Here is a 27,501-nt window from a genome sequence, read left to right as displayed (position 1 = left end):
ATAAAACATTGAACTAGGAAAAAATACTGGAACTGTACAAAAAAACGGCAGAAGGTAGTGAAGGAAGCAGCGCAGCTCAGCGTGTAGATTCTGTAATGCAATAAATAAAACAGAACCAACTGGATGAGTTTTGAGAATCATCAGTAATGGACTTCTGTTGAGTTGCAGCTATAAAGGGGGTTAATAATTAAGTGATCACTTATTTTACTACAATATTATATATATATATATATATATATCACATTAAAATTACTGTTTTACTTTGACATTAAGATGTATTAAGTTTAGAGGTTAGGTTTTATTTTGACCATAGTTCTGCTTGTGGAAGCAATAAAAGGTGAGATATCCAAGTACTTAAATAACTTTAATATTTACTGTATATGACCTGCTTCATAGGATTATACATTTCATACCATATTAGTAAGACAAATAGGTCAGATCTAAATATCTGCATGTTATTTTTATGTAAGCAGTTATCTGCCACTATTGTTGCGTATTGTGCTAAAAAAGGGAAAAAAAAAACAGATGGAGAGAAACCTGAATACTCTAAATATATTCTGACAATTTAAAAAGGAAAAAATAATAAAAATACATTCATGTTTAAAATGTTGTTACATATACCCACACAATATTGACTAATCTGAACACTCTACATATAACTATAGCTGAATGAGTTTGCGGAATAAAAAGTCTTAAGATCATAACTCTGTTCATATCCAACATTTAAACTTAAAAAACTGTTGAAGATCCTCATCGTCCAGTGACTTATGATGAATTCCTGCATAAACATGCTTCAGAAGTTTGGTCTTGAACTTCTTATCCAGTACATCAATGTACTTCTCCAGGCAGCCTTCAAAAAGAGATACAGATATACAGTAATTAATAAAGAGACTCTGAGCAGCAGCACAAACAGACAGCATGATCTAATGATTAAGGTCATGTGAAGGTCATTATGTGTACTGAAACTCACTGAGGCCCATGACCTTCCCGTAGGCGATCAGGTTGGGGAGCAGCTGTGGATGGTCGAACAGCTCCTGCTTCATTAGGATGCGAACAATCTCTCCAGTCAGAAACGCCTCATCAAACGTCTGATCAGTGACGGGTTTAAATGGGAAGTGGCTGTAAACGTCCACCGCAGCCAGAGGGTCACTACTCACCAGCAGGTTCCCCAGCTCAATGTATGCATCATACACCTGAGACACAATAAATACAAACATAAACACCAGCTGTGAACAATAAATGTTAATTGTGGCAGTGGTGCAAGTTTATACAGAGCCTGCCCACTTCGAGTCTCCTCCATTATATCAGAATTACTGCAGACCACCAGAGCCCTCAGTGAATAGAGCTAAACACTAACAATAGTCTAGAATATTGCTAACATTTTTATATTATAATAATTATAATATATTTTGCTAGAAAATCGTACCTATATATTTTACGGGCTTTAGGCAGTAAAGCGCTGCATTCCTGTTACTGCGGCCTGATTGGTTCATGAGCTGAGGTTTCAGATACAGCCAGAGCACAATTCAAAGCTTTTTAACTGAAGTTTAAAAGCTTTATAACTGGAGTTTAAAGGTTTTATAACTCGAATTTAAAAGCTTTATAGCAAGTTAAAAAATATTTATTATAACTAAAGTTTAATGGTTTATAATTGAAGTTTAAAGGTTTATAACATGTAATTTTGTTCTGTGTTTAAACCTAGACAAATCTATGTATAAAATAACCTTTAAAAACTATGATTTTGCTCTATTGCTCCATATAAACCTTTTCATTTTGGACTCGGAAGCGCCCTCTAGTGTCTGACTAGTGTTTTCTCCTCTGTAGATATCCTCTGGTGATACTCTGTTCTCTACCTGCGGTTCAGCCAGTGAGCAGAAGTGTTTTTTTTTTAGTAAAGTACTGTTGTGAATGAAAATAAATAGGCAAATACAGATAATGTTTAAATAAAAATCTTTGAACTGTAATTCAAGAGAGTAAATCCGCTGCTCATCTCTCCGCTCTACTGTCCTCCACTGCTCATCTCTCAGCTCTACTGTCCTCTACTGCTCATCTCTCAGCTCTACTGTCCTCCACTGCGCATCTGTCACCTCCACTGCTCATCTCTCAGCTCTACTGTCCTCCATTGCTCATCTCTCAGCTCTACTGTCCTCCACTGCTCATCTCTCAGCTCTGCTGTCCTCCACTGCTCATCTCTCACCTCCACTGCTCATCTCTCAGGTTTACTATTGTCTCTGCAGATAAAGTTAAAATAAAAATCTGTGCACACTAACTCTAGAAATAAAATCTGCTGTTCATCTCTCATCTCTACTGTCCTCCACTGCTCATCTCTCAGCTCTACTGTCCTCCACTGCTCATCTCTAAGCTCTACTGTCCTCCACTGCTCATCCTTCAGCTCTACTGTCCTCCACTGCTCACCTCTTAGCTCTACTGTCCTCCACTGCTCATCTCTCAGCTCTACTGTCCTCCACTGCGCATCTGTCACCTCCACTGCTCATCTCTCAGCTCTACTGTCCTCCATTGCTCATCTCTCAGCTCTACTGTCCTCCACTGCTCATCTCTCAGCTCTGCTGTCCTCCACTGCTCATCTCTCACCTCCAATGCTCATCTCTCAGGTTTACTATTGTCTCTGCAGATAAAGTTAAAATAAAAATCTGTGCACACTAACTCTAGAAATAAAATCTGCTGTTCATCTCTCATCTCTACTGTCCTCCACTGCTCATCTCTCAGCTCTACTGTCCTCTATCGCTCATCCTTCAGCTCTACTGTCCTCCACTGCGCATCTGTCACCTCCACTGCTCATCTCTCAGCTCTACTGTCCTCCACTGCTCACCTCTTAGCTCTACTGTCCTCCACTGCTTATCTCTAAGCTCTACTGTCTTCTATCGCTCATCCTTCAGCTCTACTGTCCTCCACTGCTCACCTCTTAGCTCTGCTGTCCTCCACTGCTCACCTCTTAGCTCTACTGTCCTCCACTGCTCATCTCTCAGCTCTACTGTTCTCCACTGCTCATCTCTCAGCTCTGCTGTCCTCCACTGCTCATCTCTCAGCTCTGCTGTCCTCCACTGCTCATCTCTCAGCTCTGCTGTCCTCCATCAGTCATCTCTCAGCTCTGCTGTCCTCCACTGCTCATCTCTCAGGTCTACTGTCCTCCACTGCTCATCTCTCAGGTCTACTGTCCTCCATCGCTCGTCTTTCAGCTCTACTGTCCTTCACTGCTCATCTCTCAGCTACATAGTATCAAAGAGCCCAGCTAATTGAGTTGGAATAGGCCATCAGCACACTGCTACTGTACACTGCACAGGAGAAAGATGATACTGACCTCAGGGTCCAGGGCGATGACCTCTCTGTAAAACCTGCAGGCCTGCTCGTGAGAGTCCGGAGAGTGAGACAGGGCCCGGGCCAATCCCAGCCGAGCAGAAGAGCACTTTCTGTTTAGAGCAACTGCAGGAGATTCAGGACCGGCTTTACTCTCCACTGATTCTGCTGAAATACACAAAAATAAAGTAACATCATAAAACTGTCCCCAACAACATATCCCAAACATCCCACCAAACTAACAAGCGAACTATTTTTGGTTAGTAGAACGTTTTCTTAACGGTATTGTGAGAGTCTGACAGAAGAGACACACGGGTTGGATTCAAGATGGAGGTGTTTATTAAATTCCAGTTTTCATAGTGACAAGTAAACTGTGTTTTTAGTCATTCCTACATACACTTTATTACCTTATTACATTCGTTTTAGTTATTGTTTCTTGAATGTTAAATCTGTCAAGTGTTCTGGATGTTCTTAGAACATTTTTATCTAAAGATTTTAAATATTATGGTAACACTGGTGCAATATCACTAGTAATTTAAAGTTTGGGAATGTTACTTTTAACGTCTAGCTGGGAACTTTTTGTGAGAAATGTTCTAATAACGTTGTGATGCAGACCATTATTAAGTGACACATTTTCAGAAATTTTCTAGAAAGTTATTTCTGTAACATTACAGGCTTACCTACCTGAAAAGTTTTTAAACATTATAAATCATTCTTAACCCTCTTATTATGTTGATTTGTCATGAACATCAATGCTCTTCCTGGGTCAGTTTGACTTTGTGCATGTTACTTATCCAAAAAAATCCTAACACGCAGTGTAAATGTTATTTTTATTAGTTAGTTTTATTACTAACTGCATTTATTATTATTCATAACATGTGCACATGTACAAAGAAAGAAATACTATGACCCTTTTACCTCCAGTTTGACTGCTGGGTCCAATTGACCCGAACAGTATCTCTGTGATATAAACATGCAGGGGGTGGTTGCAAATATGTGAGATGAGCCATTTTCATATTACACTAATTAAGGCAAGCAGAAGACGTTACATACTGAAAAAATACTTTTCATTATTTTTTACTAGATCTTCCTTGACTGTTCTCACCATTCTTCTTCTCTGCCTTTCTGATATTTTTCTTGGCCTGCCACTTCTGGGCTTAACAAGAACTGTCCCTGTGCTCTTCCATTTCCTTACTATGTTCCTCACAGTGGAAACTGACAGGTTAAATCTCTGAGACAACTTTTTGTATCCTTCCCCTGAACAACTATGTTGAACAATCTTTGTTTTTAGATAATGTGAGAGTTGTTTTGATGAGCCCATGATGCCACTCCTCAGAGGAGATTCAAATAGGAGAACAGCTTGTAATTGGCCACCTTAAATACCTTTTTTCCTGATTGGATACACCTGGCTATGAAGTTCAAAGCTCAATGAGGTTACCAAACCAATTTTGTGCTTCAGTAAGTCAGTAAAAAGTAGTTAGGAGTATTCAAATCAATAAAATAATAAGGGTGCCCATACTTTCGCACCGGTCAAATTTTGGTTTAATGCATATTGCACATTAAACCTCATTTCAATCCTGAAATATTACTGTGTCCATCAGTTATTAGATATATCAAACTGAAATATATTTAGAACTAAAAATGATTAAGATTAATAGGGGTGCCCAAACTTTTTTCATATGATTGTACATGCTCTAACCACCACAGCTGTACCAGCAGCCCTGTGTTTAACACAAAATCATAAAGCCAGAACTCATAGGAGTGGGGAAAAGGATCAGCACACATGCCCAGGGAACCAGACACACTGTGCCTGACTACAGACTACTGGACACACCCAAACTCACTGTACTGTCACTGCAGTACAATAAGAAACAATACACACACACAAACATGAAGTTAACAAACACTACATTTACAACACACAGCTCAAACCTGCTGAATCCGCCTGGGGAGGCCTGCATTCCTGGTTAAGGTAATGTTCCTGTTCGCCAGCAGAAGAAATCTTACAGCTCACTTCTCCTGGACTCTTCACTCCAACATCAGCCTCAGCAGCTGCTCCTCTAATACAACCAGAGGTGGAAAAAGTACTAAAAAATTGTAATTAAGTAAAAGTACCTTTACTTTGCTAAAATTCTACTCGAGTAAAAGTAAAAGTACCCATCTAAAATTCTACTCGAGTAAAAGTAAAAGTACCCATCTAAAAATCTACTCGAGTAAAAGTAAAAAAGTACTCAATTTAAAATTTACTTTGAGTAAAAGTTACATAGTTACTTGTAATTATTTGATGTAAAAAAGTACAACAATCATGAATTAAATCTTTTTTAATGAACTTTTTTTAATGATCTTTCAGGCAGTATTTGGTCAGACCACCCCATAAAACATTTTCAAAAAGTGGTATAGGTTTCTATGATCCATTTTTCTTCTTTACTGTTAAAAGGTTATGCTCAGATAGGTGACTATAAACCGTATTTTTACAGTTTTACAGGTCATTATTATTTTTTGAACTTGCCACTGATATGCTTTAACTGCTATTTACATGTTTTTTTTTTTACATTTAAGAAGATTGTTTAATGTTTCCAATAAAAACGTAAGGAATTATCATTAAAAACATGAAAAAATACAAAAATAAAAAGTTTGTCGGCGCATGCGCAGTGCTGTAAAGAAGCACATATTGATGGGTAGCATAACTCGACAGAACACCGGTTCCCCCGAGCACAGCTGATTCACACAGCGTCTCTCCCGCTAAACATAATAAACACTGCTGGGAAAAGTTTAGCTGCGCTGCCATGGAGAACAAAACTCTTTATTTTTTTATTCAGACAATTAGTATTTTTTCCCCCAGCATTTAATTATTTACTCAGTAATGAGGAGTTTTCCAATGTAGTGAAGTAAATTACTTGTCAAAATGTACTTGAGTAAAAGTAAAATTACCTATTTTTAAAACTACTTTAAAAATTACAAATTACACATAAAATCTACTCAATTACAGTAATTTGAGTAATGTAATTCATTACTTTCCACCTCTGAATACAACATCATATAAAGAGGCAAATATCAGACACATAATCTGTATAAACTATGTCCAGCTTTCAGGCAATGTTGTTAAAAAGAAAAGTGTCTGTATTAAGAGTTGTAATGGCATCTTAAAGCAGCATTCCTGAGGGGGTGGGGCTTTTAATAAATTACATGAATATGCCTCTGTGACCATCCCTGCAAGTCAAATATATTAATCGTATAAACAGAGTGGACTGGTAGGTTTTTCCTGGGACTTTTCTTGGGCTGTTGATGTTGCTGCTAATGATGCTGATACAAGAGCTACTGCAAACAAAGAGAGCTGGATGAGATTAAATAAGAGAGCAAATACTTCACTATAAGTAAAGAGACCTCACTACAATGCAGTATTCCTGTGCAGGCTCAGTGCAATTACACATTCTCACTAGAGAAGTCTCTAAATTCCCCAAACTTATGAACTGTCACTTTAAAGCTTACAGTTTTATGCACTACAATATGTCAGTGTTAGAAACCACATAAAACAAACTAGTTTGACAATTTAACATAATGTCACAAGACGTTATTTGTAGCAATAATGGAAAATATGGAAATTAGATCTGTGATCTCTTTAGGTGTTTCAAAATGATCACAGGTTCAGTATTATTACAGTATTAATGTTCCAGGGATGTTCTGAGAATGTGACATAATTATGGTTTCCATCACAACTTTATTAGAATGTTCCTCACATAAAGTTCCCAGATGGACAAATACTAACATTATGGAAACCTTAAAAGTAAAATTTCCAAAACTAACTAAATATAAACATTTACATTTATAGTTATGTTGCAGTGACGTTACCAAAACATTTTAAAATGTTCTAAGAACATCCAGAAAACTTGACAGATTGAACTTTCTACGAATGTTAATTAATATTTACATTCAGAACATTCAGAAAACTTTTGCTTTTCTGTTAGTGGTGTGTATGTTTATTCTTAACCAAACTGAAGCATCTGGAAGGTTAACCTTGATGCTTGTCCTCTCTGTCTGGCTGCCGGGCCGGTTCTGACCCCACGGGCCGGGCCGGTTCTGACCCCGCGGGCCGGGCCAGTTCTGACGCCGCGGGCCGGAGCAGATGGAGTGCTCTTGGCTGCGGCTGCAGATCTGCCTCTCCCAGTCGCAGTCCCCTCTCCTGTTTTATCAAACGCTGTATTCACTCCTGTGGTTTTAATACTGGCCTGCCTGTCTCTCCTCTCCTTCTCTTTAACCCAGTGGTTCTGCCACCACGCCTGCTCTGAAGAAAACAAAACAATTTACATTTTACAGACACCTGGTCAAACATCACCATAAAATTATAACAATGACATAAATTCCTCACTAAAATTAACCTTATAACTGCATTTTTTTCCTTTTAAAGATTTTAAAAATATAGTAGTATCCTTTCACATTTTTTCACATTTTTCAGCAAGTGAGGAGCAGACCATTAAAGAAGGTGAAAATGTAATAGGTTTTAAAGTTGAGTTTTTCTTTGTTATCTATTTATCATTTCAATATTAGCCTTAGCTGACTCTAGGCCATGAACACTTTGCTTACTGGTCAGTAGCTCCGGGGCGTCTCCGGTTAAAGGCAGTCCCTCCAGTGCGATGCTGGCCTGGAAACTGAGGCAAGCATCAGCTAAGGATGCTTGACCTCTTACTGAGCTGGAGTCACTGTCGTACTGGGCCAGCTGGGCCAGGCCTAGCTGACATAGTGCTGTACTGCTGCAGGGTGTGGTCATTACCCCCATCTCACACACCTGCACAAACAATAACACCACAATATCTCAAAAACACGTCCATGTAGCAGTTTGTTGTACCAAGGCTGGACAAGGTTTGATGGCCAGGCCTGTTGTGAGTTAGCTATATCATTATTTGGAAAAAAAACTTATTGTCTAATAAGTAATGATATAGAATGATGCGACTAGACCAGGAATGGACTTAGAATGAGAGTGGCATTCAAAATTTTAGGCTTCATTTATGGGAATTTTCTAGAGTTTAGAGGTTTTACAATGATTGGAGGAAGAGGAGAATTTGCAATTGTCTAGCTCTAAATAAGAAGTAGGCTGTTGAAATGCTGAAATCTTTAGTTTATACCGTTTTGAGATTATTTCACGCTCTTATCAATTATTATTCCCAGTAAGTGACTTTGGGCATCCAAGTCAAAATTCCTCTTACTGTCTGGGCAGTGAGTTTCCCTGTATGTTACAGTAAATGAATTCAGGTGGAAGAGACAGTGACCTCACCCTCTCCTGCATGTCCAACAGTTTCCTGCAGGGGGCGATGCAGGAGAGCCTGATCAGCGCCCCGAGCGCCTGGCATCTCCGAGTGTTCCACACCTGCGTGATTTCGCTCTGCTGCTGCACGAGAATTTGAAGCAATGCGAAGTGAGCATCGAGTAACACCCACTCCAACTGCTGAACCATCTCCCCCTGAGCAGCGCTCATGCTAACGGCTCGCGCAGCAAACACAGCAACCCTGCAACCACAACATCAGCACACACCTGCTTATAGCTCTCATTAATATTCACACACTGCTTTACTGTTCATACAATCAAGGGACAGCAGCATGTAAATGAAGTGTTACTTTAGTAGACTGTTTAGGAATGACCACACCCATATAAGTTGTGAGGTACTATCTTCTGAGTAAGGTTGATTGAAGACTGGTCAGTATGTTCATGGTAAGGATAGTTGAATTATGGGATAGTGAGGGTTGATAGTGGGTGCAGGTGAATAATGGGAGTTAGAGTTACGTGTGATAGTGGAAACAGGTGTATTATGGGAGTTGGAGGGAGGTCGGATAGTGGGTGCAGGTGAATTATGGAAGCTGTAGTGAGGGCTTATAGTGGGTGCAGGTGAATTATGGGAGTTGTAGTGAGGGCTGATAGTGGGTGCAGGTGAATCATGGGAGTTGGAGTGAGGTCTGATAGTGGGAGCAGGTGAATTATGGGAGTTGGAGTAAGGACTGATAGTGGGTGCAGGTGAATTATGGGAGTTGTAGTGAGATCTGATAGTAGGTGCAGGTGAATTATGGGAGTTGTAGTGAGGGCTGATAGTGGGTGCAGGTGAATTATGGGAGTTGGAGTGAGGGCTGACAGTGGGTGCAGGTGAATTATGGGAGTTGGAGTGAGGTCTGATAGTGGGTGCAGGTGAATCATTGGAGTTGGAGTGAGGTCTGATAGTGGGAGCAGGTGAATTATGGGAGTTGGAGTAAGGACTGATAGCAAGTGCAGGTGAATTATGGGAGTTGTAGTGAGGGCTGATAGTGGGTGCAGGTGAATTATGGGAGTTGGAGTGAGGGCTGACAGTGGGTGCAGGTGAATTATGGGAGTTGGAGTGAGGTCTGATAGTGGGTGCAGGTGAATCATTGGAGTTGGAGTGAGGTCTGATAGTGGGAGCAGGTGAATTATGGGAGTTGGAGTGAGGTTTGATAGCGGGTGTAGGTAATTTATACAGGAATTCTACAAGATGAAAACACCAGAGAATAATATTATCACCCACAGTGGACAGTGCAGTGGGGGGTGACTAGCAGTAATGATGTAGACTGGCGGCATCTGGTGAGAATTGTCTGTGTGAACAGTGACTAGTGACTCTGATAGAATCACCTCACATATTAAACATGATTGCCTCCTCATTCAATACAGGAAACCCCGCCCACATATCCCACAGGTCAGTGCCACTCTCTTTTGCTTCCATGGGACACAATACTAGTTCCTGTCCCATGACTGTTTGGGTTTCAGTATAGGTAACAGTACATAAAAAATATACAAAAAAAGCTGATGGGTTACTATTTTCATTTCAATACTTTTTTCATATAATCATGCAACAGTCTCACTTTTCTTGTTTCATATTAGCATCTTACCATTTCCAAAAGAAAAATCAATTCTAAAAGCACAAACAACTCTACACTCTTTGTAATGAGGAAAACGTATTAATCACCAGTACATGTGATACCTGTCACTGTTACTTACATGTGATAGACCAGTACAGGACTCATATCCTGCCCTGAGTTGACGTGCCTGCACAGCAGATCTCCCAGACTGAGGCAAGCTCTGAGAAACTGGACATTCACAGTGGAAAGAGCATATCCAACATCCTGCTTCTGACCTCTGTGCAGGGAAATAAGGATGGTTGCAAATGCCTTATGGAAGTTTATTTAAGAAAACAGAAATGTTTATTTGCTTTACCGATCATGATCTGGAGAGGTAAAGTACTGGGCCATAACACTCTCCAGGCCCTGCTGGAGGAACAAAATTGCCTCCGGCTCATTTTCCACTGAAGCTCCAGGCTGCTGCAGCATGGCCAGGCCTGTGTAGAACCTGTAAATAATAATTGTATGCTTTATTTATTAGTAGCTTTTCATAATTTCAGTAATAAAACAAACCCCCAGGGATGTAACCCAAAAAATAAAATGGCAAGAAAAATACCATAAACTGCTGGACAAAGAAATATAAATTTAAAAGGGGTACAGAGTAATTGTAATCCACAGTCTAAATTACTTGGCAAGGATATAAATATGTATAAAATGAACAATAAATACATGTACAGTGACTGTAGAAGTGTATAGAGAGGAGAAGGTCTGACCTAAGAGCTGCCTGGACAGGTGTGATGGCCAGTGCAGTGTACAGGTGCTGCAGGGCCTCTTCGCTCCTTCCCTGTAAGAGCAGCAGACGACCCACATGAAGGTTCAGTTCCCACTTATCTGGACTCAGAGACCAGGCATCCAGATACTTCAGAGAGGCTCTGTGGAGCCAGTTCTCCTCATCACACACTTCAGGATTGCTGACCTGTAGCAATACAATTAACAATGTGACTTCTTTATAAACCCCATTAATACTGTCACTGCTGTAACATTACATTCAACACTGTGACTATTGTAACAGAAGTCAGCACTGTGACTGTGGTAACAAAAGTCTGCGACTGCTGTAACAATAATCAATGCTGTGACCAGTCAGAACTATAACTGCTGTAAGAGTACAGTTAGTACAAAAAATGCTGTACTAACTGTAAGAGCATAAGATAATTCAGATAATTGGATTAGATTAGATGATTTTAATATGACAGTAGTGTGGCAAATGTACCTTTCCAGCTGTTTTGCACAGCCAAATGTGAAGAGTCTGAACATAATCAGCTTTTCCCGACTGGCCCTGCTCTTTCAGCAGCTGGAGCTCCTTATCAAGGGCTTTTAGCTGATTCTCTACTGAAACTGTCCCGGAGAAGCCATGAAGACTGCAGATTGCCAGGATCTCTTCTCGTCTCCCGCTGGTCTGGGCTTCACTAAGGTCCTGGTCTTCCTCTTTAGCCTAGAAGAGAATCCATTACCATGTAAGAACACATGATACACTGGACCTGTTTCATGTAAACACTATATTGGTTGAAATATACAGAGAACTACAGCTGAGTGAAAGCTGCGATGGCCAGCAATTTTAAAACAAAGTCCCTGTGCTCTGCTGGCCACGCCCCTGAGGCCTTATTGGACAGTTCAGGTTGTCCTCTTGATGGTACGTTAGGATTCAAGCATAATGATTGATGAAGCTTATATCTTATATCACCAAACCAGAGGCGATTGCTCTAAGACCGTAAACTGTTGTGTGTACATGTCATTGACTGAATATGCGCTACAGCGCGCTCAACTTTTGTTCAGAATCAGATTCTTATCACTGGTAACGACGCAGCTTTCCTCTCACTCATTCCCGCAGCTTCACGGTGCTTTAAACAGAGTTCAATAGCGAAGCAAAGCGTGCAGCGAAACGACGAGTGATTGGATAAATGCTGGGCTTTGTCCCGCCCATTGGACGCTCAGAGTCTCTGGGGGTCTATGGGGCAGTGGGCTGGTCTCGGCTGGCCCGGACCCTCAGCCTCTGCATGATGGTTGGATGATCTGTTTGAGGTTGAATTCCTTTTTGATTGACAGCGAAATAAGCGAATCAGCAATCTTTTGGTGTAAACATCCGTGGTGGGAGCTGGGAGAGTTGGACCGATATGGAAGCCCATTCCCGCCACTATCTCATTATTTTGAGGTACTAAGTCATTATTTTGAGATACTAAGTCATTATTTTGAGATATTATCTTAATATTTTGAGATAGTAAGTGTGTTTGCTTTTGGGGGAAAAAAGTTTTTTTGTCCTCCAGTGAAGCTACCATACTGTGGTGTGTAGAGAACCACTAGGGGGAGCTGAGTGGGTGAAGAGAGAAGAGTAGGGCGGGGAGAGTAAGGGTGTACTCACACTAGGCACGGTTCGTTTGGCTGGTGTGATTGCTCCGAACCGTGCCCGGGCACGGCCCGCTTGGAGAGGTGGGCCCGAGCACGGTTCACTTGGACCCGGGCACGGTACAGGTGCAGTGTGAGCGCAAACCGTGCCCGAGCACGGATCAAGATGACGTCAGTGATGCGACGCTACTGTAAACGGAGGACGTTTTATACACAATTCTAAATATAATATTTTTGAAAGGGTTCTAAAGAGCACCATAATGGTTAGTATTACCCATAATAAATTAGGACTACTATCTACAAGTCCTAAACAACAAACACATTTTATTATTACTTGAGTTTTATGTTTCGCTCCTTTGGACACTATTTATGTATATAGCAAGTACGTCTCTTACCTTACTGATGAACGTGAATTGTAGTCCGCGAGTAAAGCTGCAAATTTCTCCCTGGACGTCTGCTGCTTGTGTAAAAACCTTCTTACACGTGCAGCACGATTAGCAGTAAATCGCTGTGTTGCACAATCAATGAATCTCTGGTTCAGTTGCGTATTTGCACGCCCAAAACGACTCCAGAGAAACAAAAACAACAGTACAATCCTGAACTCCATTGTTTTGCGCGCGCATACTGTTCTTCAAAACAAAAGTCACCTGTTGATGACGAAAGCGTGCTCGGGCACGGATCGTTTAGCGCAGTGTGAGTGCAGGCCTGCGGGGGAGTGGGGAGGGGGCCGAACCGTGCTCCGGCACGATTCAACCCAACCGGGCCTAGTGTGAGTACACCCTAAGACAGCAGTGACTGTGGGGGGTAAACTGTGTTCTGCTGTAACAGTAAAGAGTTTAACTAATATTGTTCCACATCGCTGTTTGGCCTTATTATTCAAGTGGTGACACAACACATATATAACATACAGCACAGTCAGAGCCACAGCCACACTCTTCTACACACTAAAATATAATCCAGTGTGTATTAAATAAATCTCTTCTCTCCAAGGTCTGGAGGCTTATTCCGATATTGTGTAATTCCTTTAAAAGCACCAATATTTTATGATTTGTAAATCCATGTCTGAAGTAGTCTTCAATAAAAGTATCCATTTTGCGTCTTTGTCTCACCTGCTTCTGTCTCTGTACATTCTACTACATTCTACTAGTATCTCAATATTTTGAAATAGTATCTCAAAATATTTTTTTAGGTGGCGGCGAAGATTTTCCTAATCCTCTTAGCGGCATTTTCTTTGTTGGTGTTTTTTTTGTAGCTGCTTGTGTTTAGAGACTGACTTATATCACTCTATCTGACTTTTATCACTCTTTCTGACTTCTATCGCAGTTTCTGTCCAGCGGGTGCTGCTCAGCCCCTCCACCGTCACAAAGCACTCACAGATGGACACACTTCACACTAGCCTCACACCAGCTGCACATAATGGCAGACAGTTTTATTGTTGGACCAGATTTTGGAGAAGCCATTTGATAGTCTTCCTTACAAAAAAAAACTTGAGTGAGGCAGATTAACTGCTCAGATTAATTTGGTGTAAAAGGTGGGGAAAAGTATCAGGTCTTTTCAGCTGTTCTGGTATGACAAAGTGAGCTGGCTGACTGGAAGTGCTGTAACAAATAAAATGTACTGATGGCCATTTCTCTTTATGAAACCATCTCAGGGAGGGTAGAATTTACGTATAAATAAACTGAAATATTTTAAGATGTAGGCCGAAATTAAGCTTCCCCTCTTTGAAAGACCAGCATCCACCACTGCATCAAACAGTGGACAACTGCCTGGAAGACATGTTACATGTTTTTTTTTTTTATTTTTTTTTTTTATCAAGGTTAAAATGGCATATCACATTATCTTAGAGGTGGAAATCACAGGATGTTATCACGATATACTCCACATATTATAAGAAAATGATCTAATCTAATTCAGATTATCTGTGGTACTGAAGAGGAAATACTCCTAACAGAAATAACAGAAATTATGGATTTATTGGTGTCAGTTTTACAGAATTTAACAACCAATATTATACACCACAGGTTTACCCTATTTATTTGGTCAGTGCCACTACTTGGAGTAATGAAGCAGTAATTTTGGTAAATCTAACTGGGCCGTGAGTCTTCGGGAGTTTAGAGTGTTTATATTTCAATACAAATACAATTATTTAACATCATGTATTGATAAGCTATCACAAACGAAAACAAATTGTATATCATGATAATAATATTTTGTCCCACTCCTATCTTTCTGACTGTTATATATATATATATATATATATATATATATATTTGCGGGATGATAACAGGCTTTGCAATTAGTTTTCAATACCTTCTTTTTCAGGCCATACAGTTCTGATGCATAATAGAATTCCTCTAAAGTCTTTCCCAGCAGGAAATGCAGTTGTGAATCTTGCGGTTTGAATTTGATGGCAGTAGCGTAGTGGATGGCTGCTTGTTCCAAACAATCCAGAGGTGAGTTTTCTTTCTCACAGTGCATTTTACCACCTGCAAATAAACAAAACCTAGCACCACTAGAAACACAAACACCCACACATAGATCTCTGGGAATGTTTTGTGGTCGGTTGCAGCGACTGCTGCATTGTGTTATTTTTTCATGCCGAAGCTCAGGCATTACAGCGTTCAATATTTTCTTACTTACTTATGCAACAACCTTTTAAATATAGTGCATTAACCACAAAACCATTTTAATAAGTTGTGCTTTCAGACAATACATTAAAGCAGCAGTCTTTAAGATTTTTCTTTTAAACAGTAGTTTAAACAGTGGTTTTTAGTTAATTAATAATACCAGTGTCCTAGCACACCTATCCCTGCAGTGGTCTGGTAGAATTGTTGGATGTAATCTACACAAACTCTCTACACAACTGATATATTTCATAAATCACCAATACAATAAACTCGAAAACATAAAATGCAATTTACTTACATTTTTTAAACGTTCTCTTAAACAAAAGTGCTCTTCCAACTAAACATTCTCTCCAGAGAGGTCTCCAAATCCCTTAAAACTTACACAATGTCACTTTAAATCCTATTTTTAAAAGTATGTCAGGTAACAGTGCATCCATCCTCACAAATGTTCTTTAAGGAACCAAAAATTATTTGTCTATGACAGGGGTGTCCAAACAAGGAGAAATATATTTGAAGTCACGGGCCAAAGACCCTGTAATAAAACAAATAATAAAATGTACCACTTTAAATAATACGTTTTCCTGATTACTTTTATTTACACACCATTTTACTTGACTTACTATCTTTATCTTTGACAGTGTTGTGTAAACTAAGATTTTTCAAATTGATGTTTCATTTCATGATTTCTCTTAATATTAAACTCCTTAATTACGGCTACTTTTAGACTCTTTTGCCCCGTTTTTCTGCGCTAGAAATGCGCACCCTCTCCGCTTTTAGACTCTTTGGCCCGTTTTTTTGCACTAGAAATGCGCACCCTCTCCGCTTTTAGACTCATTTGCCCGTTTTCTGCGCTAGAAATGCACACTCTCTCCGCTTTTAGACTCTTTGGCCGTTTTTTTGCACTAGAAATGCGCACTCTCTCCGCTTTTAGACTCATTTGCCCGTTTTCTGCGCTAGAAATGCACACTCTCTCCGCTTTTAGACTCTTTGGCCGTTTTTTTGCACTAGAAATGCGCACTCTCTCCGCTTTTAGACTCATTTGCCCGTTTTCTGCGCTAGAAATGCGCACTCTCCACTTTTAGACTCTTTGGCCCGTTTTCTGCGCTAGAAATGCGCACCCTCTCCGCTTTTAGACTCTTTGGCCCGTTTCTGACACCTAGCGTTCAAACTTTGAATCTCACATTATAAAAACCTCGTGGTTTTTCTAAAATACCTCGCGGGCCGCTCCAAAAAAGAAAACGGGCCGCAAATGGCCCGCGGGCCGTAGTTTGGACACCCCTGATCTATGAGATCAGCCTGAAGACCCTGTTTTTACCTCCTTTTGGAATCTGTTTTCTGTACAGATTAATGTAGTTCTGAGCTCGACTGCACAGGTCCTCCACATCGCCCTCACCTACTGCAGTCTGGAGTCTCTTCTCCCACTTCCGAATCTTAAAGAACAAGATGTTTTTAATGTAAGCTCATCTTAAAAAGCTGTAGTTAACAGTTAACAGTTTTAAATGAAGGCACTTCTTATGTTTTTGAGGTTTTCTGGACTGCACAAAGTTCTGAACAGAACCAATTCAAGATTTGAGCTATGAGTGCTGATGTTCCATAAAGAACCCAGAAAGTGAAGGTGACATCTATTTCTGCCTCACCTTAAGAGAGTGCTTTGTCTCAATGTTCAGGCTTCCGGAAGATGTGAAAAAGTTTCTGTACCAATTTGTTTCAGTGACCTCCTGTATAGAAATAAAATGATGCCGGAGGAATTAGACTAACAGACACTTTTTTATACGCTACCTGTCAAAAGTTTTAGAACACCCCCAGTTATTTTCTGTTCATTTTTTTACTTAAATGATACAAAAGTTAGAAAACAGTTAGGATTTTAAGAAAGAAATTAACTAAAAACTAAGAAAAAATTATATTGTAAAAGAAGTATATTGTGAAAAGAAGAGGTGGTGAGATATTTTAGGAAACAAATTGGTTATTAGTTTATAGAAATAAACTGAGCTTTGGAAATGAATGCAAAGCTTTTTCAAAGCTTTTGTACAGACTGATACAGATTCTCTACTGCAGCATTTACACAACACACAGCATATTCACACTTTCATCATAATTATTAGAAATAGACACAGAAATACAGACTTATATACAGAATTCTGAAACTATTAAAAGTATAAGTCATTTCTTTAAAGAAATAACAGATTAATTCAGAGAGCGATGAGTTCTGTTTCCTACACCTTCAAAAGAGAAAACTGATATAGTCTGGCTGACCCACATGGCAATGGCCTAAGCTCATCTTAACATTGGACTAAAGCCTCAGTTTCAGCATTAAAAAGAAGAATTTGAGGTCTGACAGGTGAAGTGCAGTAATAAAGTCATTGTGTGGATTGTGCAGCACTGCTACTGGACAACAACAAAATAACCGGGGGGTTCTAAATCTTTTGATCAGTATTGTACTGGTTAAATCTAAATCTAATAAATATTTAATACTTGCCTTTGTGTTTAAGTTGAGCGGTGGTTTGTAAGGGCAATCTTTTGCATGTGCTCCGACCTCAGCAAGTTTCAGCACGCTTTTACAACCTAAACAACATTTATTGAATGATTGTGAAATTCACACAGTCAGCATTCTATACTCCAAAGGCTTCACTCTACAGGCTGCAGTTTTGATATTCATACCACGATGTGTAAAGCAGCAGTTGACAGATGTGTTGGACATTCTGCTGTCGAGCTCAGTCTCCTCAACTCTCCACGAGTCCCCCAGCGGACGCTCAGTAAACGGATGAACCTTCGACCTCCGCGTCAGCATGTCAATATACGGAGAGGAGAAGACGGCCTTCGAGTCACTGAATAAAACACGTCAAACTGAGTCACTGTAAAACAATATACACTCAGTCCTCATACAGGCAGTGTACTGTTTGATACAGGAACTGAGCTTTAAATTAAAACTGCTACACAGTCCAGAAAAATCTTTACTCTTAGTCTTGCAGTTTTTTATAGTAGTGCTTTATTAAGCATTTGAGTGTGTTATCATATTGTATTTTGTTTACTTACATTACATAATGTTTCCCTACCTCTGATTAATAGACACAGGCCTATAGAGGGCATTTAAAGATACAGGGCATTCAAACGCCATCTGGTCTCTCACGTCACAGAATGAGACAGCTACAGGAATCTGTTCCCGAGTGACCATTACTGTATACACCTGAAAACATGACAAGTAATCATCAGCTGATCAGTCAATCATTGTCCTTTTGCTATTAGGCATTTCTTTTAATTGTAGATAAACATGTATTAATCACAACATTCTTTATTCATATAGTTCAAACCCATTGTGCTGGAGTAGAGAACCAGTAGAGAAAAAAATATTTTTTGTCCAATAACTAGCAAACTGCACTGTACATATACAGTATTTTGTATTAAATCATCTAAAAATAGAAATTAAAAGAGGATATTTTGTTAACACTTATTTCCTTTAAGGCTAAAGAACAGCTCAAACACACTAAACCCTTTAATAAGAACTGATTAAAAAATCCAAAGACCCCCAGGTTACAACTACTCAGTTATCAGTTTGAGATTATATAAAAGTAAAATAATAATAAAAAAAGACTAATACAGCCATTATGACATTAAGACAACTCTCAAAATGAATGAAGGGTTATGGCAGTTATCTTGGAACATTTCTGTGGGTATCATGTAGCAATAAAATGTAACCTTTATAGCAACAATCAAGAGACACAATCAAAATACACTGCCTGCCCAAAAACAAAAGTCGCCACCTGGATTTAAGTAAGTAAATGATGTGGGGTTGATGCTGCAGTTGGTCTAGGTTCAGCAACAGTATGTGCTGAAAGAATGAGGTCAGCTGACTACCTGAATATACTGAATATAGACCAGGTTATTCTATCAACGTATTTTTCTTCCCTGATGGAACGCAATATTCCAAGATGACAATGTCAGGATTCATGGGGCTGGAATTGTGAACGAGTGATTCAGGGAGCATGAGATCATCATTTTCACACATGGATTGTTCACCACAGAGCTCAGATCTTAACCTCATTGAGAATCTTTGGGATGTGCTGGATGGAGAAGACTTTGTGCAGTGGGCAGACTCTACCATCATCAATGCTGCTGCAAGATCTTTGTGAAAAATGAATGCAGCACTGGATTGAAATAAGTCTTGTGAATCTTATTGCAGAAGCTTATTGAAACAATGCCACACTGAATGTGTGCTGCAATCAAAGCTAAAGGCAGTCTAGTGAAATATTACAGTATGTGACCTTTTCTTTTGGTGGCGATTTCTTTCTTTGGCCAGGCAGTTTAGCATTAGATCCCAGTTTACTATGATGTTTTTCAAAGAGGTAAAGGTGTGTTAAAATATATAATTATATAAATCTTTGTAGCAGAATAGTATTTGTTGAGAATGGGCTTTTATAAACTTTCTTTGCTTGTGTTTATAGATGATCTGGTCTCAGATTAGATTAATCAGCTGCCTTTAACCAGTAAAATGTGCTAAACATTGGATTTGCAGGAGCAGGAGAAGCTGCTGGTTTATGGGGCTGCAGTGATAGGTGTTTACCTGTGAGTTGGCGCCATCTGGTGAGGTGACCTGCACAGGGATCAGAGTGTCTCCAGCATTTAAAGACACAGAGCCGGAGCTGCAGGCCTCCCTCACTGTGATCTGCATGCAGGGGTCAGGAACCTGGGCTCCCACTGAAACCCTGAGACAGTCAAAACTCACAGAGCCTAAACACACAAACTCACCTCAGTTATTCACAGTTATTAACACCATTATATGCTTAGATATAGTCATATAAAAGTTCAGATATATTCATATACAAATTAAGTTTAGTAACATGAAAGTGAATTTGAATAAATATTGTGAAATATAGAGGAGATAGAATGTTTGCTAAGTTGTTTTCCTCATTTGAAAGCACAGCTGCACTAAATAATGCTAGTTTGTTCAGCATTAAAAGCAGCTTATAACCAATGTAATGTGTAATGCATTTGATTTTGGTCTCGTTGGTCTTGCTGGTTGTTCAGCATGGTTAAGCCTGGTCAGACTTGGTCATGATGGTTGATCATACCAAACCATCAACCTCAAATAAAAACACACCCTATATACTCTCAGACAGAGGTATTCAATCTTTTTCCTCCAGAGCCCCATGTGGCACCTTGGAGACACTCTCCCTCAGCTACAACTCACAGGTGTCTATAGGTCATTGACAGTCACGTGTGTTTGTCACCAAAGCATGATGTTTAAGGTATAGTATAGCAATGGCAGTAAAACAGGAGAAGCAATCGCAATGTTATCAGGATATAACAGATATTATCTTTTTTATATCATGAGTGTTTACACCTGTGAACACTTCTGAAATTAGGTCTAAAATATAGTCAGTGGAGGACGTTTTTCCATTTAAGCTGAAGCTCCAAAACACAGTACGACTGTCCTACCAATAAAGCTTATCTGAACAAATTTAAATTGTGCTTATAGCACTGAAGACTGTACTGTTTTTACAAATATCTGGATACATGCTGAGGACTGTTAATATTCTTCAGGGAGCTGTTATTTGCACAAATCTCTGTATGTATTTGGCCTATAGTTTATTAATATTTAATTTTGGGAACGTATTTCAAACTCAAAATCTTCTCAAAACTTTGGAAAAACTACGTCTCAGAACCAAGGCAGAGAATTTATTGCCATTTGGTGTAATATAGTGGTATAAAAAAGTTTGGGTACCCCTGATAATGTTCATGCTTTTTTTCTATAAATCATTGGGTGTTCGGATCAGCAATTTCAGTTAAATATATATTATATAACAGATGAACACAGTGATATTTGAGAAGTGAAAGGAAGTTTTTAGTAGGATTTACAGAAAATGTGCAATAATTCTTTAAAACAAATTAGGCAGGTGCATAAATTTGGGCACCCCAACAGAAAAATTACATCAATATTTAGTAGATCCTCCTTTTGCAGAAATAACAGCCTCTAACCACTTCCTATAGCTTCCAATGAGAGTCTGACTTCTGGTTGAAGGTATTTTGGATCATTCTTCTTTACAAAAACATCTCCAGTTCAGTCAGATTTAATGGTTTCTGAGCATAAACAGCTGCTTTAAATCACACCACAGACTTTCAATAATATTCAGGTCTGGGGACTGAGATGATCATTTCAGAACATTGTACTTGTTTCTCTGCATGAATGCCATAGTAGATTGAACATTGTTCTCAGGAATCTGCTGATATTGACTGGAATCCATGCAACCCTCAACTTTAACAAGTATTCCAGTACCTGCACTGATCACTATGGAAGCCCATTTCCGCCACCTGAAGAAAAAAAAACGTCCTCAACTAAGTCATAATTATGAGATAGAAAAGTCATAATTATGGGATAGTAAGTCATAATTATGAGATAGTAAGTCATAATTATGAGATAGAAAGTCATAATTATGAGATAGTAAGTCATAATTATGAGATACTAAGTCATAATTATGAGATAGTAAGTCATAATTATGAGATGAAAAAAAGTCATAATTATGAGATAGTAAGTCATAATTATGAGATACTAAGTCATAATTATGAGATAGAAAGTCATAATTATGAGATACTAAGTCATAATTATGAGATAGAAAGTCATAATTATGAGATAGAAAGTCATATTTATGTGATAGAAAGTCATAATTATGAGATAGAAAGTCATAATTATGAGATGACTTTTTATCTCATAAATATGACTTACTATCTCATAATTATGACTTTCTATCACATAAATATGACTTTCTATCTCATAATTATGACTTACTATCTCATAATTATGACTTACTATCCCATAATTATGACTTTTCTATCTCATAATTATGACTTAGTTGAGGACGTTTTTTTTTTTCTTCAGGTGGCGGAAATGGGCTTCCATAGATCATACAGCCCCACAACATGATGGAATAACCAGTAAAGTGTTTGTCTTGGAATGCTTTGTCCTTTTTCCACCATGCATACTGCGCTCCGAAAACTCACAGCACCTTATTCCAAAATGAAGGTTCTCCTATGCTTATTTTGCTTGGCCTGTGACTTCAGGCCTTAGAACTGTGTCTGTGTTCTTCCATTTCCTTGCTATGTTCCTCACAGTGGAAACTGACAGCTAAAATCTCTGAGAAGAGGAGAAATACTTGCCTTAACTTTCTCATAATTGGATTCACCTGTGTATGTAGGTCAAGGGTCATTAAGCTTACCTAACACATTTTGTGTTCCAATAATTAGTGCAAGTATTCAAATCAATAAAACAAAAAGGGAACCTCACCATTATGTCACCTGTCAATGACCAATATGCAAACTACTGCAGCACCTATATAAAACATCTAATTTGCTTTATTTCAATAACAATCTCACCATTTACCTTCAGCTCCCAGTATTCAGTTTGAACACCTCTGATCTAAGCTAAACAACCAGTTTACTCAGTTTAGCCAGTTTAGGCTGACCATGGTAAATATAGGAGCTATGAATGAGCAGAGAACAGTGGAAGAGTCAGATCCAGGTTCAGAAAGTAAACTTTAGAAACACGTACAGCAGTACTCATACAGGTCTGGAGTAAACCCGGGCTGAAGCTGATGTCCCTCTACTGTCAGTTCGGTCAGTCTCGCCGCGCTGGCCGACAGTTTGGTCAGCTGGATGCTGTAGGTCTTGGCCGTGCCGTCCTCTGCTATCACCTCAACATCTATTCGGTTTAAACCATCCTCCAGCTGCACTGTGCCCGTCCTGTCACCAGATAACTCAAACACAGACAGACAATATCAGCGTAATGATTCTCTTGTGTTGCAGCCTATTTTAACTATTTAAATTACATTCAACATTTATTAACCTTCACTTTAAGGAAGTTTTTCTACATTTTATACTCTTTTATTTTTATGTAGATGGTGGGAGTGGGGTTTTGCCATGTTCACAGTGTTGCCTAGATGAAGTACACACATTTTTGCAGTGGTTAAATAAACAAATTTGTTTTATTAGATTTTCTTTTCTAGGTTTTAAAGATGGTAATTTGTTTATTAATTGTGTTTAATAATTTAAGCATTTCAATTACTCATTTAACTATTTTCATTTTCAAAAACATCAATCTTTCCAAGACTTCCCTGTCCACCCTGTCTTTTGGGATAAAACCACCCTTTTAAGAAAGTAACCTTTAACATCAACGACAACCTTTTCTCAGTGGCCATAAAATGCAATTTTTGCCTATTTTAAAGGTCCCTCTGTTCAGCTTAGAATATTTTTTTAAACTCACTGAACCCTGGTGGTTAATGGCTTATGTAAGAGTATATACTTGGGCCCCAAAAATGCAACCGTTGGTTTTCACTATTTGGTAAATTTAATTACCTTTTATTAATTATATATTATGATATAAAAGAACATTAAAATCGCCTTTTTTGTTCCACACAAATCATCATATCTTGAAGGTACATGCTGATATCAAACTAATTCTGCACAAAAAAAACCTTCTAAACAAGTTTAAAAGTGCTTCTTTCAGCAGCAGCGCCTCCTAGTGCACACTGCACTGCTTCCAAACACAAACCACAAAAAAAGATACGAATTGCCTGGATCTGCTTTGAAAGGCTTGTTTCCACCTGAACATGGCCTGTAGATTAGATTACCTCCTGACTTATTGCTGATTTGCCTATTCCTGCTGATTGACAGCCTTCAGACCAATGATATTGCGGCTTACAGCCGAGGTGCTGTCCCTCCCCTCCTACTGCTCCTCCCCTCTCACAGACTGCACACACACACACACACACACACACACACAGCGACGAATGCCCCCCCATCATATTAGAGCCATTTCAGCGCAAAATAATGAATTATTTGTTTCCAATCATTTAAAATGGAAAGGGTTAATAATATTAATTTCACTTAATATTTCTCATATTGTCTCCATACTGAGCTTAAAGAGGTAAAGCTTAATCTTTCCACTCTTTTGCAGTAAAATATCACAGTAATTAAAATCATTTTAGTTAATATAAATATATCTTTGAGGCAGGAGAATAACAGCATGAACAATGCAACTCCAGCTCAACCACATCCATTAAACGCCAATTTTCACTAAAGTTGTCCACTAAAATTGAAAATATGATTTCCAAAAGGCACAATATTTTAATAATCACACAGAGAATATGTAGGATCAGTAAATTCATCTGTAAGTAAAACACCGAGGTTCATATTAAACTCACTATTTTACAGGATGCTGCGCAGTCGCTGGTGGTCATGTGGAGCCGGACTCTGCGTACGCTGCTCGGAACAGCCGCTGTGTAGAGAGTGACCTCAGGCCTGAACTCAGGACACAGCTGGACTCCATCCACAGAGAGCTTCTCTAAATCACAGTTATCCATCCTTTAAAAAACTGATTTTTATACAGGAGTAAAGAAGCGACTTTCTAAAGGTACTGAGTAGTGTTTACTCACTGCAATGTTTGTAGCTTTAGTTACACAGCAACACTGTAACCAGGGTACTGATTGTTCAAATTACCCACAGACATGACTGAAGCAGAGTTAAAAGTATTTAATTATGTTTTAGTTAATATACTGTCATATTTTCACATCTGACATTTCATATTCTCAATCACTGACTGAAGACATTTTGTTGAAACACGCATGGACGAGGACTGGCTTTTTCCACCACGCTTCAGCAGGCCCAACAGTATTCCCAATGTGGGGTTCAGCAGTGGGCCACTGGCTCTACTCTGATAACTGCGCTGTTAATATCACCGCTGTGCCATTAACAATACCACCATGACGTTAGCTAACCCATCCACCAGCATTATTTAGCAAAACTACTGTGGTTGTATAGAAGATTAAACAAACCTGAGTGATCGCGTGCAGTGGGTTGTAGTGGACAACAGCACCAACATCTCAGCTTACCACAATCCCCTATGTCCATGAACCCCTGGATCTGCAGGATTTATCTACGAGGAAACATTAATCTTCAAAAGCTAAACTAAACTAAGCAAGATTTTATCCCTAAACATTTTCGGGAAAGTTATTCCAGAGTTAGGGCGCTTATAAGAGAAAGCTCTGGCCCTGCTGAACATATTGAACTGGTTGAAGTTTATATATAATTTCTTGTTAGAACATCCTGAAAGTTGCGCATTACATGTAGGTTGACATCAACTGCTGGAGCCCTGAGAGAGCACAAGTGTCCTTGCTCTCTCCCCACATCCTTTCTAGGGTGATGTGGGTCAGCACAAGGCATCTGTGAGCTAATGTATCAGATTCGAGTCGCTGCACTTTCCTCCGAGAGTGCTCTGGCTACCTGGCAGTTTGAAAAAAAGCGGTGGCTGACTTCACATGTATCAGAGGAAGCATGTGCTGGTCTTCAGCCTCCTTGTGTTGGGGCATCACTAGTAGTAGGGGGAGTCCTATTAAGTGGGTTGGGTAATTGAAAAAAATGGGGGAAAAATACTTTAAAGTTACGCATTACAGCAGTCTAGCCTTGAAAAAAAAATTAGGCATGTACTAATTTTTCTGCATCACGCAAAGATAAGAAATTTCTTAGCTTGGCAATATTATGGAGGTGTAGAAAAGCTGTTATAGTAACATTAGATGTGTGTTTATCATATGCTAGATCTGAATCTGTGATAAAGGCAACATTTTTAGCTGCTGAACCAGGTGTCCCTGAGAAGTCGGCCATATTTACCAAGTTGGATCTTTTTTTTTTCTAGCAGCTTTTAGGCCTAATATTAGGACTTCTGATTTATCACTATTTAATTGGAGAAAGTTGTGTGACATCCATGATTTCCCATCATTTAGACAATCCTTGATTTTCTTTAGTCTCAGTTTGTAATTTGCATTTTTATCACAGCATTAGCCTCGCCTGTCATCGCTATTTCAGTATTAGTCACAAGCAATTTTTAATCAGGGCCCTAGTACATAACTAGTACATGTACAGTCATAAAACAAAGTAGATTTTATAATTTATGCCACAGCACTTTTTTTTTTTATTAAGAGCATCCATGTTGTTGTACTAGGCTAGGCCTTTGTTTTTTTTTTTGGATCAGATGAGCTTCCTCCAGTTCTCCAAGGCCTAGGCAGGCCACTGCTCATCTGGCTTTGTAAATGGGGTTTTTATTCGCTTCAGCCATCTTACCATAAGTTACAGACCTAGAATCATTTGTAATCAATGCTCAGCTAGGCTACAATAAAGAACGCTGAGTAGTTATGAACAAAAGTCACTTGGTATTAAGTTCATATGATTTTCAGCATTATCTTCGCCACTATCACTGGCATTTTCATCATCATCAGGTGTAAAGGATGTAGTAGGCTCTCTCATTTCTTCCTGTTTCCCTTAAGAGGGACCATGAGCTCTTGGTACATCCTCTTCTAACTCCATATCAGATCACACTGGATGTAATCATCCATGAGCCACTGTCATCCTGCGATCTTCATCACACTGGCCAATAAAAAAATAAAAAACTTTAGGTGTATATGTGTACTTTATTTCTTCTTTTTCATCCAGATTAAGACATCATATCATGAGTCATGAGAGAAAATGTTCAAATTACCAAGAAAAAAAAAATCTTTAAATTGTAGTGATAAGATTTTTGTGAAATGGTTCTCTGCAGCTGACAGGTTTTAGACTTCAGCAAACCCAGCACAGTAGCATCAGTTATTCTGCGTTTAAGACTCATATGCAGAGGAAGGGATGTTCCATTTTACCTTCCACAACTTCCACAAAATGCACTTCCAGGAAGGGCTCAGAGCTAAGGGTAAGAATTACTCCCACATTAGGCACATGTAAAACTGAGACAATTTTTGGAACTTGCATATTGCACATTATTCTGGCACTCTTCTTTTAATTTTTTCTCATTTTGCTGCACCAAATCCTGTTCTTTTGCGGATGCTGCTTTTACTTCAGCATCTAAACATATTCTTTAAATAGTCTGTATAATGAAGCAGACATTATTATGTCAAACTCCAGTGGTATTAAACCCAATATTCGAGTTTTCTCATTCAAATCTATACTGAAAACAACCTAACCTAACTGATCAGCTATTCGTGGATGTAATGATGTAACATGCTGCATTAGACTCTAAAGTAAAGTTTGAGTTTTAAAGTTTATTAAAATTTCTTCAGTTTTCTGTAATACCCTACAGGTGCATTTATGCTTTATTGGCATGAGCTCTATGGTAACAGCAGCCTATGCTGGTAAAACCGTTCGTCCCTGCTTTTTACTAAACACAACTAGTTATTTTCCATTTATCCATATAATATTAAATGCGCTTGTTAGTTAAACACACCTCACTAAGACACATATCTTATGACTGTTCATGAAAACATGCTTTAACAGTGAGGAATAACATTAAGCACCTG

The 27,501-nt window shown here is 39.0% G+C and overlaps 2 protein-coding genes across 2 annotated transcripts; both read right to left on the bottom strand.

The window, feature by feature from the left end:
• Positions 1-363: 363 nt before the first annotated feature.
• Positions 364-17,963, bottom strand: LOC103030755 (uncharacterized). Its single transcript, XM_049481588.1, has 15 exons — positions 17,775-17,963; positions 16,813-16,893; positions 16,491-16,605; positions 14,859-15,034; positions 11,419-11,640; positions 10,922-11,124; positions 10,525-10,656; positions 10,309-10,446; positions 8,585-8,816; positions 7,897-8,098; positions 7,330-7,597; positions 5,248-5,375; positions 3,320-3,483; positions 971-1,193; positions 364-850 (listed from the first exon to the last, which is right to left on the bottom strand). Exons 1-15 carry the CDS (start codon positions 17,961-17,963, stop codon positions 711-713), a joined length of 2,613 nt encoding a protein of 870 aa, XP_049337545.1. The 3' UTR covers positions 364-710.
• LOC103036570 (uncharacterized) lies at positions 16,974-24,525 on the bottom strand. Its single transcript, XM_022685045.2, has 5 exons — positions 24,367-24,525; positions 22,716-22,920; positions 19,734-19,900; positions 17,834-18,359; positions 16,974-17,737 (listed from the first exon to the last, which is right to left on the bottom strand). The coding sequence occupies exons 1-4, from the start codon at positions 24,523-24,525 to the stop codon at positions 18,225-18,227; spliced, it is 666 nt and encodes a 221-aa protein (XP_022540766.2). The 3' UTR covers positions 16,974-17,737; positions 17,834-18,224.
• Between the last annotated feature and the right edge of the window lie 2,976 nt (positions 24,526-27,501).

This window comes from Astyanax mexicanus, chromosome 7, assembly GCF_023375975.1.
Source record: "Astyanax mexicanus isolate ESR-SI-001 chromosome 7, AstMex3_surface, whole genome shotgun sequence".
NCBI classification, from domain to species: Eukaryota; Metazoa; Chordata; class Actinopteri; order Characiformes; family Acestrorhamphidae; genus Astyanax; species Astyanax mexicanus.
The sequence above is the reverse complement of the archived record's forward strand: the minus strand, read 5'-3'. Positions and strand labels throughout refer to the sequence as shown.

Bases quoted from the DNA above. Each gene is read 5' to 3' on its own strand.
- LOC103030755 (XM_049481588.1), bottom strand. From the start codon at position 17,963: ATGCTGACGCGGAGGTCGAAGGTTCATCCGTTTACTGAGCGTCCGCTG. The intron at 16,894-17,774 runs GTGTGAATTTCA...ATTTCTATACAG, and splicing joins TGGAGTATAGAATGCTGACT to GAGGTCACTGAAACAAATTG. The intron at 851-970 runs GTGAGTTTCAGT...CTCTTTTTGAAG, and splicing joins CGGGAAGGTCATGGGCCTCA to GCTGCCTGGAGAAGTACATT.
- LOC103036570 (XM_022685045.2), bottom strand. From the start codon at position 24,525: ATGGATAACTGTGATTTAGAGAAGCTCTCTGTGGATGGAGTCCAGCTG. The intron at 22,921-24,366 runs GTGAGTTTAATA...TCTGTGTTTGAG, and splicing joins GCGCAGCATCCTGTAAAATA to TTATCTGGTGACAGGACGGG. The intron at 19,901-22,715 runs GTACGTGTTTCT...TTGTGTGTTTAG, and splicing joins AGACCTGTATGAGTACTGCT to GCTCTGTGAGTTTTGACTGT.